General features: G+C 42.2%; 1 protein-coding gene across 2 annotated transcripts; it reads right to left on the bottom strand.

Annotated features, from left to right (window-relative positions):
* Positions 1-5,805: 5,805 nt before the first annotated feature.
* CREG1 (cellular repressor of E1A stimulated genes 1) lies at positions 5,806-11,834 on the bottom strand. Of its 2 annotated transcripts, XM_074151807.1 has the most exons (4): positions 11,522-11,834; positions 9,486-9,605; positions 8,016-8,200; positions 5,806-7,457 (listed from the first exon to the last, which is right to left on the bottom strand). In XM_074151807.1, coding segments are annotated over exons 1-4 (579 nt in total). In that variant the 5' UTR covers positions 11,795-11,834; the 3' UTR covers positions 5,806-7,456. The 2 variants fall into 2 exon arrangements, with proteins under 2 accessions (XP_074007908.1, XP_074007916.1); XM_074151815.1 differs by lacking the exon at positions 5,806-7,457 and having other exon boundaries at positions 8,015-8,200; positions 11,522-11,794.
* Between the last annotated feature and the right edge of the window lie 6,084 nt (positions 11,835-17,918).

Here is a 17,918-nt window from a genome sequence, read left to right as displayed (position 1 = left end):
AGAGAGCTTGCCTGTAATCATCACCGCAGACTGCTGGGTCTGAGCACAGGTCAGTTATCAAAAGTTCTCCTAAGCCTATTTGATACAGTTAGTACTTGCAGGCAAAATTAATACCTGCATCACCTGATGGAGGATTTGGCCAACTTCAGAGACAGGAGAATCCAGACAGACTGCAGAGTCTTGCCCCTGATCCAGCAGGGAGAGACAGCTGTAGTGCCAGAACTAACTCAACAAGTATCAAAATCATTTTTGGAGGTGTTCACACAAAGGTAATGGGTGTTGAATAACCAACAATTTTCTCTGGTGAGCAAGCTGTAGCCCCCAGCAAGGCATGCCATTCTCGCCGTAGACTTAATACACCGAAAAGAAAAAGTCTGCTGTTTACAGCATGTAAGCCCACAACCTTTATTGACGAAATGTTGCAGGCTGACAGTCCTACATTGCTTCACTGTATTTCAATGCATTGTAGTGCCTTACAGTGAAGCTTCACTTTGCTATAATTGGGTTCAACTGTGCTAATCCCCTTGGAATGCAGCAATTAATACTTATTTAGTGATAATTGCTGCATTCCAAGAGGATTAGTCCCTGCCCTGTAGTTTTGCCAGCATTGCAAACAGAGAGCTGGAAAGAAGACAGTGTCTAACTACAGGCCTTGCTTTGCAGCTCCCAATGGGGATACAAGAGAAGCCGGTCTCGCTACAACTGCTCCCCTCTGTGGGTGAAAATACTGCTTTTCCAAGGAAAAGAAAAAAAAATAAATCACTTGACTGTCACTACTCCTTGCAGCTGCATTGTGCGAATAGAAACCCTGCCACATCCAAGGAGAGAAAAAAAAATTAAAGACACCTGTGCAGAGCCATAAAGACAAACACAGCCATGAGTGTATGTTTCCTATGGGAGGTGATAAACAGGCCCTGACGTACTGTAAGAATGAATTCCTATTCATTATTTTGGGGGCTTTTGTGACTAGCAGTCCCCTGTTCCCGCTATGGTCTTAAAATTTTCAGTGCAACATGGATTTTGGAAACATATAACGAAGATGTTAGTAGAAACTTAAAATGCACCATCTCTGAATACTCAGTTTTGAGACTACTGAATGTGTAATGTCTGATTCTTTCCTCCCCAGTAAAGCCTTTATGATCTGCTCTGGATTATTTTTTTTTAATGCACCGGAGAGACCACTGCTGATGTCATATCTTAACAAGGAAGCACAAAGCTTCCTTTCCTTTGGGCTAGTCAAGCCACTCTCTCATATCATTAACATTTTCACTTATTAATTGCAGGTGAATTTCTGTGATTACATTATAGCACATGTAGAAAAATTCTGGGACTCTACCACTAAACACACATTCTGAAAATGCTATTTTTAACTAGAGAGCACCTTCAGTATTTGCTGGCTTGGTTGTACAGACTATAATTGATCAGTAAGGTTATGTCTTTCATGTATATAGAAGTATTGTGAATCCAGATTTTAAGACCTGTGACAAGTATCTTCATTTCCTTTCTTTTCTTCCATTCTTCACCCCTAACGCATACTACTTCTGTATTTTTCAAAAGCCCATCTGGGGGAAAACTTAATTAAGTGAACTGAAATTCATTTAAGCATTTAAAACAAATCAAAAATCCAATTCATGCTTGATTAGGCAACTGCTTTTGTCTAAATGCCAACAGGAAAGAACTATACAAGGTTCTTACGATCACATACTGCAGGTTTTGTGCAATTATTTCTCTATTTCTTATCCCTAAATAATTGCTTCATTTCAATATAGAAACAGTTATTTTTTAATACTGGGTGATGTTTAATAGGTTCCATTGGCATAAAACGTTATAGAAATACAAAGTATCTTCAATATTTTCATATAAATATAAATGCTTACATATGTAATTACATACATACTACCTAATAGCTCTGGAAAGTGTCTTTCTCCATGTTTGCACACACATACCCACTGCATGACTTTTGTCAAATTACTCTATGTTTGTAGCAATCAGAAGTCATCTTATTTTTAAAAAAGCAGTCCTCTCATCTAAAGGTACTGAGATGATTTACAAGTATTTTTACATGAATCCCAAAAGCTGGTATTTATTTACATTTTTATAGATAAGGGCGGGGTGCGGGGGAAGAAGGGTGCAAAATAGGTAAGGTTACAACATGAGTCAGTGGCAGTAACAAAAATAACGTGAAGTATTTCTAGACCTGTATGGGTATATTGAAAACATTATTGAGGTTGAGGGAGAAGCTCCCCTCTCTCAACAAGACCCTCAGCAGTTGTTGGATCTGCCACCATAAGTGTGCCATCTCTTTTGTTTAAACTAGAGAAATTACACGCAAAAATAAGCTTAGCAGCTACAGGAATCAGAAGCAAAGAGTAATGAGTAATCTTTAAGGCTTTTCTATCTAGGATATGAGGAGCTAAAGAAAAAATAATTCAGAATAATCTCTGCCGCTATCAGGTTCTTTGAGTAAAAAGAAAACATTCACTAAATAATACAAAATTTCATCACTTCACATACTAACTGCATCCCTGGTCTCAGTCAACCAGAAGACTGCAGGCAGTACTGCAACCAGCACAATTAATGAAGCTCAAATTTTTTAAAAAGCATGACCTTTGTACCTTTAACTGGGTTTTGTTTCCTCTCTTGAGCTCCCAATTGTCATGATGTATACAGGAGCTTTGTGGCTTCAAGGTCACACTACCTGTTACAAATCTAAATCACACTGAGTAAAAAAAAAAAAAAAAAAATCTGACAAAAGCAAGTGCCCAGACAACATGGTTACATACGTCTTGTTTTCATAGAAGACTGGGCTATGACATTAATTATTACAGCCAGAATGAATAACCCTTATACTCTAATCTTATTACACTATAATATTCAACACAGAAACCCTAGACACAAAAGTTCTTCAGTCAGAAAGCCCTGGGAGCAACTCTAAGACTTTGGCTCAAGAAGCTCACTGACTGAGCTTCCTAGAAGGAAAAATACAATTGCTGGGGAGCACCAAGGGCCAGTTGCTCCTCCAGAGCAGAGGAGTTGGCAGGGTCAGCAGGGCAGTAGCCTCACCACCAAGATACACAGTCTCACAGTACCTGGACAAGAAGAGCAGGTTGGGTGACGGCAACCAGGGTCAACCACAGCTGAGGCAGGTTTGAGGTCAAGTCAGTGAGACTAGGGAAGCAGTGAGGGCCTGAGCTCAAGCACAGCACCCAGGCAAACAGGAGAAGCTTTGACACAGGCTTTTCCCAGTTCTGCCTCACCACCCAAACACCTGCACATGGTCAGGGCCGGCCTCCAGCACAGGAAGCCCAAACTGCTGGCGAGAGGCTGGGGGACACTCAGACAATCCACATCCAACAAGATTAATTAGCTGTTGGAAATTACAAATCAGAATCAGGTGGTTTAGTTCAGCTAAGAATAAGCCTAAGCCAAAGCACCATCACACTAACAAACACCCTCACTTTGAATTCTTATAGTTAGTGAGTACTGAGAGACATAAACACTATCGAGTCTGGAGGTGGCTGCTCCCAGTCGATGTTCCAAGGCGTTCTATACCTGCCTCCGTTTCCTTTACTGGAGTTTCTTAATTTAAAGACCTTTAAATCATTTTCATGGATATTGCTTCTTAGCTCTACACAGCACAAAATGATTACAAAACACAAAAAAAATGATGACTGCTTCCTTTTCAGCAGCTAGCAGGCTGCTGCGTTTATGGAGGAAAGCATTCATAATGTAAAGCACTGTAGAAAGAATTTGTTTGTATCATGCCCCCTGTTGTATGCTTTCCTAGCATCTTTGAGTTATGATGAATTCAATGACCAATTTTAAGTATCAAGTATTTAACAATCAACCCGAATGTAAGTCTATGGCACCCTCTTGTGTTCAGCAATAACATAACAGTTTGATTTTGAACCTAGATTCAGTGTGCTGTTATTCAAGAAAAACCTGTTGAAAGCAAATTCATCCATTAATTTATGAGTAATAGCTTTTGTATTAATCTAATACTCTGAGTTACCTCTATTTTATTGTGAAGATCACAGATAAAAACATTAAATAGCTAAGAAATTTATTCCAGATAGAACTGAATAAAGGATTAAACTAATGCCTGATATACATTAGCTCTACTCTGGAATGAAGTAGCTTTTTGCAAGAATCTATCGGGCAGAGCCTTACATTAAAACACAGGATGGAAATTGAAAATCAAGAAGTAGAAACACAAACATGTCAATGAACAACATTCGTACATAAAGGAAAAACATGACTATATTGTTAAAGGGACAGGCCGAGATTACCCTAATTAGATTCCCAGCTAACAAACATCCTGTGACTTAGGGTGCCTAAGGTTATCCTGTGTCTCAGGTTCTTATCTATGAAAGGAGATACTTCCTTGGTATGGAGAGTGACTTCATTACAATTTAGAATATGCTCAGAGATGTCAAGCATGCCATGGTAGGGGATACAGGTAGCCAGAAGTCAAAATGCTGATTCATTGTTTACAGCTGTATTAATTTCTTAAACTCAGCCTCTTCTGTTCTAAGCCACAATGTCACTTCTGGATATTGGGTAAAAAGCAATCATACTCACCAACAAATCCCTGAATGAACCTAACAGAACAAAAGTGAGCACAGGGAGAAGAAAAAATGTGCGGAAAAAAAGGACAAAAGCTGATGACTTTCTTAAGCTAGTGATATTAACTTTTAACTAAGGGAGAAAAACAGAGAGCTGTTTAATATGATTGATGCCCTCGACTGCTTTACGTTCCACTTCTACATACAAAAATCTTTTTATCAGAGTATTCAATGAGATGCATAGATACAACTCCAGATAGCTCTTCTCTGATTAACCCTCAAATCCAGCTCCAACACGCAGCTTAACCATTCCAAAAGCAGCATCTGGCTGAGATCCTCTCAAATTTCAAATGTAAAGAGATCTGGATGATCTAAAATTGTTCTGATAAAATGCAGTAGCATTACAAAACTGTTCAAGATGAATTGTTACCAAAAAAGCCCTTCCATTCTCAATCAGAAAAGACTTAGGAATTGGTACTAATAGGAACACCAAATCCAACAATACAACCAGAGACAAAACAAAAGCAGCTTTATTCTGTACCAAACCCTCAAATGAAAGCGATTCTTTCAAGGGTGTTGCACTGGTTTTGGCTGGGATAGAGTTAATTTTTTTCATAGTATTTGTTTGGAGCTGTTTTGAATTTGTGATGAAAACAGTGTCGATAACACATCAATGTTTTAATTATTGTTTGCACAATGCCAAGACCTTTTCTGCTTCACGTCATCCTGCCAGCAAGGAGTTGGGAGGGGGCACAGCTAGGACAGCTGACCCCAACTGACCAAAGGGATATTCCAAACCATATGAAGTCATGCACATAAAGCTGGCAGAAGAACGAGAAACTGGGGACAGTTAAGAGTTACAGCATTCGTCTTTCCAAGTAACCATTAACTTGGGATGTCTGAACACCCACCTGCCAGTAAGAGTATTTTAGAAATGAAGAAGCCCTAGCCAGAAGAAATAATCAAGGCATCCTTGTATTCACTTTCACAAATTCTGCTGTTATTATTATGTTCTATTTCACAGTATTAGATGCAAAAAAAAGAAAGTGAAACAGGAAGGTGCTTATTTCATTCAAGGAGGGAAAGCCAGGTGTAATAGGGGTGTTTCACCATTTATTCTAGCAAGCATCAAAGCCTCTAGAGCGACAACAAAACACTAACTCTGAAGAGAGGGTGCTTGTGTGAAAGAGCGCATGAGGGAGAAAAATATTCTTGCACGTGCAATAAATAACACTCAACACCACTTGTCAAAAAATACTTTAATTTTAACAAAAGCCCAGTATCATCAGTCTCACACATCAGAAGTTATGGAGTGACATGTAATACATTCAGGTGTCCCCATGGAAAGGATCAAGTCCATACCAAAGCATCATTTGAGTTTTCACAATTGTTATGCCTTATATAAAAATATTTTACAATTTCATACCTAAAGTCAGTCTTATCTGTTCAACATAAATTGTTTCCATAGTGTAAGTTTTTTTGATCCTAAATTAATTTTCAAATAGTAGAACACAATGTGTTTGATAAAGTAACAAGTCCCTTTTTTCCCCCCTTGCGGAAAAGAAAAACTTAGTAAGTTACATCAAAAATACTGTCACAGATCATTCCAGTATTTGAGAAAAGTAGTGATATAATAACGACATGAAGATGTAGAGATGATTTGCTATGATCAATTCCACCATTCTATATATGGATCTGCCTCTAAGGAGTCTAAATTCTCACGTTCTTTACTCTGTCAATTAAGTGATATTTGCTCATTGTAAAATCAACTTAATTGTTCAGAATCCCTTTTGGATATTTGTGAACTTAGCACATGGAAGATGAGAAAGGATGTAAAAATGTGTTAATTTATCTTTTGTGGTTGTGTGTGGCTTATTTTAATACAGAATTAATTATGCACACCTTTCATTAATTTTCATTCTCTACAAGTCACAAATCATCTGTGTCATACTCTATTGCTTCTTTCTCACTTCTGGGTTACTAACCCAGAACTGCTGTGCAAGTCTTCCAAAACCAAAAATCTGCTCAGTTCTACTGACGAAGATAGTAACAGCTATTGCATTGCCATTTGATCAGACTAGCAAAGCTGAAAATTTCAGATTTCTAATCAATACACATTTACTCTTTACAACATTCTCATTGAATTTACAAGGAACTACTTTTCTTATACAAACTTATACTACTCTTCTTACATAAGTCTGACGCTTTAGTTATTACAACCCTGCTTCGTTTAAAGAGTCAGGGCATATAACCACTGCCAGCTGAAGAGTTATCAAGAACTTATCCTGAGGTATACATACAGTTTGCATAAACACAATCATATTCTATAGCACATTCAATATAGGTAGTAAAATGGAAAAATGTCTGAAACGAGTGAGTATATTATCATGCAAACAAAATTCTTAACAGAATTTGGGAACTCAGCATATCATTTGCCATTGTAATACAAGCAATGCTTTCCATTACACAGTCAACTGAGTCATCCTATGGTACTGTGCCACAAAAATATAAACTAAACTGTTATTAAAAATGAAATAAAATTGGAGAGTGCTCACAAATATATTATTTAACTAAGGCATTGAAAGGTTTAGAACTGGACTAACCCTTAAGTTACCAGTAAACACAGCATTTCTGAATGCAGACTGTCAACAAAGAGACATCTTTCCAGAATCATGTCCAATGAATAAAATTTAGTTATGGCTTATGCACAAAAGGTTTTTGAATATGACATGATTCAAGCTGTGCTGGTTAGTGAGAATTTACATTTGCTTCAGAAGCTCATTAATAGTGCAATGTGTTTGATCATTTTCTTCATTAATTCAGCTCTACAATACGCAGAAAAAAAATAAATCTTTCATGAAACAGCCAGCATCACCAAGGATCTTCTTCCACCTACAAGGAGTAAGAATGAATGAAATCAAATGCATAAGTGTTGACTGCACTAAAACATATTTGAAAGTTTTGAAAACTTAGTTTTATGTAGACAATAGAATACAATTTCTCTATGTTTCAATATCATAATGATAGATTCAAAAGCAATTTTGTTTTGAAAAAACATTAAGCAATATTGCTGCAATCCCACTAATACAGCTTCATAAATGCTGCATAGTCTCACTACTTTTATCTATTAGATCAAAACATCATCTGTCTTGCAATTAATTCAGAGGACAGTGACTGTGCCCACTGTACAGGAGTCCTTCCTCTCAAGAAACTGTATTTAAGCTGAGGTACAAGTGCAGTTAACCATAAACAGTTCTATAGATACTAGATATTAAGTAGGTGGATTCCCTATTCAAACATATCTTATGATTTCAGACACTGCATCCAATATACTACTTAGTGAAAAGACATAAGTATGTATAAAAAGCCAGACACAGGTTATATGTACTGTTATAATACGTACAGGTTCCAAAAATACTGAGAGTTAAGCAGCATAACTTAAGTACTTACTAAGGCTTGACACTGTAATATTCTTCTGGCGTCACAATTTTCAATCCACCAAAGTAGTCCAGGACCCAAATATTGGTGATGTTGAACTTGGCAAAGAACCAATTATGATCCTTAGGCCAACTTTCCATTTCAGGGTGGCGACTGAATAATGCTTTTTTTGCTAAGCCCGCCTCTGAATCATTCACCTAAACAATAACCAGCAAAATATTACAGTAAGATACAGCCATGTGAAGACAAGTTTTTGAAGAGAGCGCACTGCAGTCAGCAGTGTTTTTTTAGCTGTTTAGCCATGTCTTGTCCTAAAGGATTCATTACTGTGGCAGAGTCCACTTACTTTCAGCGTGGTGTACAACTATACATGAGAGACAAAAACTCCAAGATTTTAATACTAAATCAAAAGGGTGCTTTTAAAGTAAGCATAAGCAAGAAAGTACTTCATCAACATAAAAATAAATCTTTCAACAAGTCACAAAACAGGTAAGTATGGATTCTTGCTGAATTAGTACAATGCAATGGCTTAGGTGTAAATTTACCTCCTCTGCATATGCTCACTCAAACAGACACAAACAGATCCAAAGGTATTCAGATGCATGCAAACACACACATACACACACAAACAGGATGATACAACGGAATCTACAAAAGGAGGGAAGCTGAAATGTGTGACAGCCCCTAATATACAATGTGCAAATACTTTAAGGGTTAAATAAACAGGTTTGATTTCTGGGTATAGTACAACAGGAACTAATTAAAATAAACAATTCCATTATTGATGAGAAAGTCATGACAGCAATTAAAGGATTGCTGAAGTGTAATGACCAAATATCTGAGGTGTGAAACCACCAAATAAGAATTTAGACTATCATACAAGAGAGCATGGATGAGAGCATACAGGGATGATTAAGTCCTCATCCTCAATCATTATCCTCAATAACAGGATTAAGATCTTCAATGAATAACACGTGTACCTCTAAATTCCTTCTATGGGACACCAAAGTACTGCTGCATGAAAGAATACTGCCTGGCAGCAATGATGCCAGGTAATACAATGCACTTTTTCCTGTCTCTAACACCTGTAACTTTATAGCTGAGGTTAATATTTACTTCAGTAAAGTTTTGAAGTGCGTATGTCACACTACATGGAACAAAGAATTTAACTGAGCGAAAGAGATGGAAAAACTTTCACACTTCATTCGCAAGAGAATTGCCTTAGACTTCTTAGTTTCAAGACAGGTCTAGAGGAATGAGGGATATTTCCTTCAATACAATATTTTCCTCCAGTTCCTTGCTACAGACATAGCTCCTGCAAATATCAAGTAGTAACTTCATTTTCTTCACACAAACTACAAGCTAGCCTTCTGGTATCACAGTACATAACATCTTTTCATATACTTTCACACACAAACGCTAACCTTTCTCTTCACCATCCACTAAACAATACCTGCCCAGCGTCAACTTTCAGCTGCTTACCTTTACAATACTCCCACAGAAGATTATGTGGGCACAGAGAGGATTCTGGGGATCATATCTGTGCTTCTTGCAGTAAGGAGTCTGTGCCAAAGACACAGTTAAGGAGGCATTTGAGTTGATCTGAAATGCAAGTAATAAAATAAGAGGTTTACACACTTCTGGAAGAAAAATGTCATACTCCCCTTATTTCCAGCTTTTAGTACTTTACTCAGCTCAGTGTTACTGGTAAAAAGAACAAAGCTGTCATCTTCCTAACTATATTTGAAAGCCTACTTAGATGAGCTCCAAATCTGAAAGAAAGCCCAGTTTAGAAGTGTGCTTAAGTTTGTTAGTGTAAAACGCAAACCTTACAAAACAGCACTCCTTAAAACTCTGAATTCAATATATAGCCTAGCCATTTCACATTCAAATGATGTTATATTCCAATTTACATACATACAGGACATACAGTGAACTTTCATTACATTAATTCTGGTGAAAGGAAAAAAAGTTACTGAAAAGGTAACCAACTGAGTTTCAAAACTGTTGACAAAATTAATTAAAACAAACAACCCCCCCAATCAAAACAAGCCTCCTGGGTGCCCCCAAACTGGTCAGCTCTTTTGAAGTTTAAAATTAATTTTACAAGTTAGATTTGAAGAATCCTGAATATTTAGGACACCTAACTTGAAGAATTACAGAATCTGTATCTGATTGTTTTTCTAAAGCTAATTTGGTGAACAGCTTGAAAAGTATTAGTGCAAAACAGGGTTGCCTACTGCACAATGTCACATACCAAAATTCATTATCTCCCAGCAACAACAGTTTGTGTGCTGTGGGTAATTTCGTTAAAGGTGCTCGTCTCAAAACGAAACCCCCAAAAGTCACTTAAACACTATGCAGGGTAGTGCTGAACTGATAAAACACGAGCAACCACCTGACAGATAGGAAGTTGCTTAACTACAGAAAAGCTGACTCATGATTATTCAGCACTATCTCCTATCAGATGTCTCCCGTACATGTGACTATCACAGTCAAATGTTTCTGCCCTGTAACAGCAGAATAAGGATCTGTTGGGGAACCTTCTGAAGGAAAGTGCTCATTAGCAGCTTATACCATGATTTTTACGTTATTCCGAAAACAAAAGGCTGCAGCTGGGGTGGAGAAGTAGATACTATGCAAGATAAGTTAGACTTTCTACAGCACTTAGATACGTAATTAAACTATTTTAATGTAACTAACTAAAATCTGACAGGCAACAAAGAAGGTTTATAGTAAAACAAAGTCTGAAAAATTTCCATTATTTAAGTTTTGTATTTACTTGGTTTACTAATACTGTAATAGTTACTAGACCAATAATTTTTTCTAATAAAGGAGACATATGGTCACTATTTCCCTAACTTTTTTACCCAACTCTCTCTTGACCACAGCCAAGCAAAAGATCTGAGAGAAGGCCAGTTACGCACCCTCAGAGCCTTAGCGTGCCATTCTGCTGCCTTTCGTTCTGCACTTGCCTTTACGGTAAGCTCCAGAGATTTAATTACTATCCCTTCAGCTGCCTGTGTAGGAGCCCTCTTTGCTCACCTCTCACACTACCAACTTCCAGTCTTTTTGATATTTTTTGTGACATTCTTCCTGTTTAAATATAGTTGTGGATGCCCCCATGCCTGGAGGTGTTCAAGACCAGGCTGGATGGGGCTTTGAGCAACCTGCTCTAGTGGAGGTGTCCCTGCCCATGGCAGGGGGGTTGAGACTAGATCATCTTTAAGGTCCCTTCCAACCTAACCATTCTATGATTCTGTGGCCCCTCATTTCTCTGGTCAGTGCTTCTGGAAGCTTCAGCCACTTCCTCTACCGGAGTGCTGCCAAGCAATTTATCAGACCATCATCGTCAGGAACTTATTAGGAGGACTACTAGGTGTCAACACAGACAGTACTCCTCACGTTTAGATGTTCAGAGGCCAATAACAGTGCCCAAGAGTCACAAACGAGGTGACATCCACAGGACAGGCAGTCAGCACCACGACATTGCCTTCAGAAAGGCTGCTCCCGCTCACCTCTAGATCCTGCACGGAGATCTCCATGTCGGTCAGGTAAAGGTAGGGGACACCGCTGCCGCCCAACGGCCCAGGGGGCCCATCGCTGAGGGAGAAGATGTTGGCGAACGGCTGGCCGCGCAGGCCCTCCTGCGCCGACAGCGTGGCCAGCGCGCCCCAGTCGCAGTTGTGCAGCACGAAGCGCGCCATGCGGGCCGCCTCCTCCGGCGGCGGGATGGCCCCGCGGGCCACCAGCAGTAGCGCCGCCGCGCAGAGGAACGCCAGCCCAGCCATCCCTCACCGGCCGCCAACCACCACCAACTGCTGGCGCCCCAGCGCACCGGCCCCAACGGCCCCCACCCCGCCCGAGGAGGGGCGGACCCGCTCTGCTCTCCGCCAATCGGAGCAACACTGCCTGCCCTCCCTTCACCAATGAGGGCACGCCGGGGACAACATTGCGAGTGGGAAATTAGCCTCTCCGCTGTCAGCCAATGGGCTCGCGATACCCGCTCTCTTTAGCCAATGAGAGCTGTTGGGAGGCGGGGACAATCCTCACGTCGTTCGTCGGTTGTAAACAACTCTGACAGCGCTGCCGCGCCGTCGGGAGGGGAGGGAAAGGGGGAGGAGATACTAGTAACACAGCAGCCAATGAAAAGCCTCTTCAGAACTCTCTGCCAATCACGTTTCGCGGGCGGCCGGCAGGCGCGCCTAGCCAGCACCCGTCACGTGATTGGGGGTGGGGTGGGGTGGGGTGGGGTGGATGGGAGTGTAGAGGAGCGCGCAAGCCCAGTAACGGGGGTGGGAGGGGCTCGTGGGCGGGCTGTTGGGCTGAGGGGACCGCTGACAGGACGCGGCCGGACATGGCAGCTCCGACTCTTGGCGCCGCTTGTGTAGGTGGTCCGAGACAGCCTGCAGGCAGCTGAAGCAGAGCCAGTCCCGCGGAGCGGCGCTGCCCACCGCCTGGTACTCACTCGCTGGGAGCCGGTCCGTTTTGCAAGGTCTGAGCGACCCGGGATGGGTCATAGCGGCAGCAGGGAGCCCGGCAGCCGTCCCCTGGGGTTGCCCCTAGCTTGTCTGGCCAGGGAAGCCAGTCAGATCTACAGGGTGGTTGTGAAGATATCGGCCCCGCTACCGCTGGCTACTCTTAAATCAATCTCAAAGGCTGGTTGTGCGTCACAACAAGTGTTTGTGTCTCGCTTCCCTTGAGGAAAACCTTGTCATTTAATTGGAACATGCAAGGTCTGTCTGTAAACTGGTGTGGACTGTAAAGCTCATAGGATCATTTGCTGCTAGGCACAGCTCGGGTCTTAGCCCTTGCAGACTGCAGGATGTATGTCGAAACTATCTCTTCTGCAAGACCTGGTTTCACTAAGTTGAACAACCTCCTGGCATTCAGTTGCATCACTTACAGAAATAAATCCTGAGGTACACTTCATTTGATCTGTCACCCTGTGCTCAGTCACCTTATAAAGATTTGTGTAAAGAAATGTTTTTTTAACTGGGGTAATACTGAGACTTTATTCAACTTTGCCTAGAAGATGGGAGGTTTCCATTTTTTTCCGCTTCAATCTTACCAAGTATGTCTACACTATGTATACAGCCATGTAGCACAGAGAAACCCAAACTAACTGTGGGTGACCGTCATCTGCCCCCAGTTGCCCCATAGCACCCGTAGCTTATAGCAGCCCAGATGAATCATTTCGTTGGGCTGAATTCAGGAAGGAAAACACGCCACACGTCCACTCCCTACCGTTTGTGTAATGTCCTGTTGTTGTGTACAGGTAGAACAAAATATTTTTTCCTCCAGGATTCCCCTTGCCTGCATAGCGCGGGCAGAAAGCCTGCCGTTCCCTCCGGGGCACCGACCACGGAGCTTTCCGCTGCTGCCCTCTCCTGGCGATGCTCAGGAGAAACCCGTGTTTTGTTATCACTGAAAAGCAAAAAAAAAAAAAAATTTAAAAAAGGCTTCTCTAAACCCCTGATGTGCAGCCACTCAGCTGGGGTAGGTAGATGAGCTTGTGAGTAGCAAATTCTCCAGCAACAAAGACGATACAGGCAGCCTTGTTTGTGGCGCAGGACAAGTGATATTTCAGGGCAAAGTGATAAGGAGAAAATCAGCAAGAAAAGGGGTGAGGTGTGAGAGAAAGGACTGTGTGAAAGGTTGTCTAAATGTCTGTAGGATTATACGATATATTTAGATGAGGGGCAGGAATGGAACGTGCTGAAAGGAAAAAAGACAACTGCTGTTCTGCAGGAGTGAAAAGAGTATGGAAGAAAGGAACAAAAATGATTTAGAGGAAACGGCTTAGGAAAGAAGAGAATGAGGAAGACAAACTGCAACCAACTCTTTTCATTAGGGATTTTGCTAGCTAAAAGAGAGAGACATGGCTTCCTCTTTTCTCTATCATGTGCGTGCATACACAGAAACTGCTTGTTTCTCTCCATTTTTAAGCAGTCCTGCCTTCTGAGAACCTGAGGGGGGTCAGTATTTACTTGATACAGTCAAAGAGATGAGTGGTAGAGGGAGGTGTGTGGGGGGATGAGTGTGTGAATGATTTTACTGCAGAGCAGAGGAGCGTGACAAGGAGCAGACAGGAGGTGGTTGGTGGGGTCAGCACAGGAAAGAAGGGATGCCATGGAGAGAGTGTGGAAGTAGAAACATGTGCCACAGTGCAAAAAAAAAAGGATAGAAAGGAAAGAAGATAAAGGCGATGTGGGATGCAGGCTTGACAATTCATTTTTATTTTATTTTATTTCAGAAAAAGAAAATGCAGGAAGGAGGGAAATCTTTTAAGTTATGGAGTTTAGATGTATGTATTTGCTGAACATGGCCTTCCCTCCTTCTCCAAGAAGGGTGCCCGTTACTGGAGCTGCACAGCCCCTGTGGCAGGAAAGTCAAAGTGAGCCTGGTAGAGAGCATGGAAGATCATCACGCACTCCCCCTACCACCATTGGGACCATACAGCAGGATCTCAGGGGCCAAGAGAAAATGACCTGTCCAAACAAAGTCTACCAGGTTTTACTCGCCTTCCTCTGCCCCTCCAGCCACACGGCACATCCACAGCCGTCCTGGTCCACAGCCACCAAGCGGTGCTGCTGCCCAACCCCAGCAAGATTTGGGCTGACGAGTCTGGTGGGAATTCTGCACTCCACAGGATTTATGCAACCAAATAATGTTGTCTCTGTGCTGTGGAGAACAGGATTTATTAGACTGAATACTCTCTGCAGTGGGCAGCGCACACAGGCAAATCGACTGTCTTGCACATTGCACTTAATGGAGGGGGCTCATTTTGGTCCCCTCTTTCTTGGATGGGTAGGTGGAGTGAACCTGTAGGGTGAGGGATAAGGTCTTTAACTCTTTCAGCTTGCTCTGAAAGGATGGGTTATCTGAAATAAATCTCCAGGCTTTCTCACTTCCTCAGCTAGATCTCAGAAAAAGGAGAAGGATTCTCTCTGTTGTGGTGCAATATGTCAAGGGGTGCCCAGCATCCTTGCAAAACAAGGTCAAGAAAGTATTGCTAGCCACTAGTTCTCCTTTTCAACTCGTGCTTATTTACATTAAAAAACGGTAAACAGACAGTAATATCTCACCATAGATTGAGCCAGTTTACTCCTTCCAGGGGCTGGCCAGTTCATGGAACAGTCTTAATTTCAGTGTGGCTTACATGCGATGGGCCTCAGGCTGAATTTGGGGACTGTGTCTCCAGAGAAGGTGTATTTTAGCCAGAAAGCGGGCAAGGTCTCCATCCTGGCTAGTGTATCATCCTGCTCTGTCTGCCCTCTTCATAGCTGGTTTTGCCCTGAGCCAGCTCTCTCTTTAGATACCATGGGTGTTAGATGGGGTGTGCAAGGTTTCTCTTCAGACACACAGTCTAGCTACGCTCTGGGCCAGGCTTCCTGTCTAGATCATGCAGTCTATCCATGAACAGAAACCTTTCTTTGTCCAGATAACACTTGCGGGCTGTGCAGTCTTGCTGTGTGTAGCACTTGATTTCTGAGCCAGGCCAGCTCTCCGTATCCAAATGACAGCCAGAGTGATTAAAGTCACTTGCCGCTGCATTTGACAGAAGCGACTGACCTGTGAGTCAGCTCTGGCAAAAGCTGAAGTACTCAGTGCTTTGAAGTGCCAATGCTCTGTGCCACGTGAGACCCACCATGCAAATTGTTTCTAAAAACGTTGGTTAGATATCCTCCTGAGGAGGTATCAGCCCTGCTGAACAATGCGGTGCTACTACTGTTAGGGAATGGCACACAACACAGACCTTAGCTGAACACAAAAAGGGGTTGTGTGCTTGTGCATAATGCATGTGTTTGTTCTCGTCCTCAACACTCCCAAATTAACTTGGTTGGGAACTTAGCTTCTGACCCCTTAATCAGTGTATTTTTTAAAAAAAAGGTAAAGTGACTATAGCACTGGCTTGGTATGCAGCTGAAAGTCCTTTTACCTTTTTAACAGCCACAAGACAGGCAGTGGCCATGCAGGCTTCCTCTGTGCAAAACCTGTTAGCGACCAGAAATGTTGTTCAGTCAGAAAATCTTGCTGTTCAGTCGGAGTTTGGGCTGCGTGATGAGAAAGCTGTTGCGAGGGCCAGATGTGACACCGCTTTCTAGGACATTGAGAGATGGGAAGCAGGACTGGCCTGAGAAAAAACTTAATCAAAACCATGGTTGTATCCATACCTGTAATTGCGTCAGCACCATGTTTTGATTGTAAATTTTTGTTTGTTTATATTAAGCCTTGTTGTGTATTAAAACTAGTAACTGGTAGAGGAATCGTTGCCTAGAAGCAAGCTGCCAATGGCTGATGCTGATAATATTTGTCCCATCACTATATTAATATAATGGGATGTAGCCATGCCTCTTAATACTCTGGGTGAGTTTGTTCTTTGAAATCAGGCGGATCAGCAGTGAAAGAAGAGCTCTCCAAAGAAATTCAAGCGCTGCAAGAGATGACACTAGCTTCCTGTATGCCACCTACCAGAACCAGGTGGCCTGGTATAACTGACGGTCATCTACCTCAGTGTGATCTTGTTACTACAAGCAGAGCCATTCAGGTAAAGCGTCACAGGTGAAATGCTCCCTGAGCAGTACAGCATTTTCCTAACCTTACTCCACTTAGGGACAGGCTTTTGCCCAGGACCTGGGACTTAAGAAGCCTGGTTAATCTGAACCATGATGTTAGTAGTCAGGTGCAGGCTGATAGTCAGGAACATGTGAAATGATTCAATCTTTCAATTAGTCTCTGTCACCTACATTTTTATGCTGTCACCGCGCAACACGTGCAGTCTCGCGCTCTATCCAACACAGCTTAGCTAGAATCACTTGTAACTGTGTCCTTTCATTTAGTCAAAGCATCTTTGGTAATGGGGCTTTCCCATTCACATCGGTTCCCAGGGGTGCACAGAGCCTGGCACGCCGGTCCGTGTGTATGCGCGGGCGCTGGCACGTGAGCATGTGTGTGTCCGCTCAGACGTGCTTCGTCGCAGCTGCAGAATTAGAGCAAAAACCGTCGATAGTACAAAGCGTTCCAACTGACTTCATTTCCTGCTGATAACTCCCTGAAGAGGAGGGTGAGGCTTGGCGTCTGCAGTGTTAGTTTAATGCTGAGGGGCGAGGGCAGGGTCGGCGGGAGCAGATACTTCAGAACACAGCAGAATGGTGGGTTCAAAAAGCGAGTTTCCCATAGAAAATGCTGTTCACGTTTGCTTCCTGTCAGCTTGCCATTTTCAGGGGAGCTGATGTACAAACCCAACCCAAAACAGGATGTTGGCTTTTAGAGTTGATTGATCTTTGAAATGCAAATGCTTTTTTTCTGTAGTTACCTTATCCCCCTTTTTTCAGTTGAGAATTGAGTTGCTTGAGTGGGAACAGGAAGGGCTGAGACCCCATTTTCAGGGGGTCAAAAGCCCAACGTGGTAACAGCTGCTGGTTAATAGTATGAATTCTGGAAAATGATGGGAAGAGTAGCAGCTAAAGCCAGACAGAGAGGTGGACAGAACAATCTCAGATACGGACGCTGAACACTACTAAACCCTCAACAAATGCCTTTACAAAATACACAGATTCAATCTGTTTTGCAGGGACCCACAGCTCCCTCCACCCTTTGCTCATCCACCACCCTGACAAACATACCTTCCCAGATTGGACACCTAGACAGACACACCCGAATGAGATAGCTCTGTGGACGCAAATATCTAAGTCAAAGTTTCAGATGCCCTCAAAAGCCTTCTTTTCTTAGTAGTCTCTGAACAAAGGACCGGCATCTGCTTTCTCTTGACCTATAGAGGCCCCATTGTCCACACTTCATAGCCAAAATGCAAGAGGCCAGCAAATATTACACGTGGCATTTCGGAGCATGGCAGAACTAGTTATGCTACCTCTTTTGCAGGCATGCCAGGGTAAAGGATTTCCTTGCATT

Source organism: Numenius arquata, chromosome 1, assembly GCF_964106895.1.
Source record: "Numenius arquata chromosome 1, bNumArq3.hap1.1, whole genome shotgun sequence".
In the NCBI taxonomy this organism is placed as follows: Eukaryota; Metazoa; Chordata; class Aves; order Charadriiformes; family Scolopacidae; genus Numenius; species Numenius arquata.
This window is presented reverse-complemented; position numbering and strand designations above follow the sequence as displayed.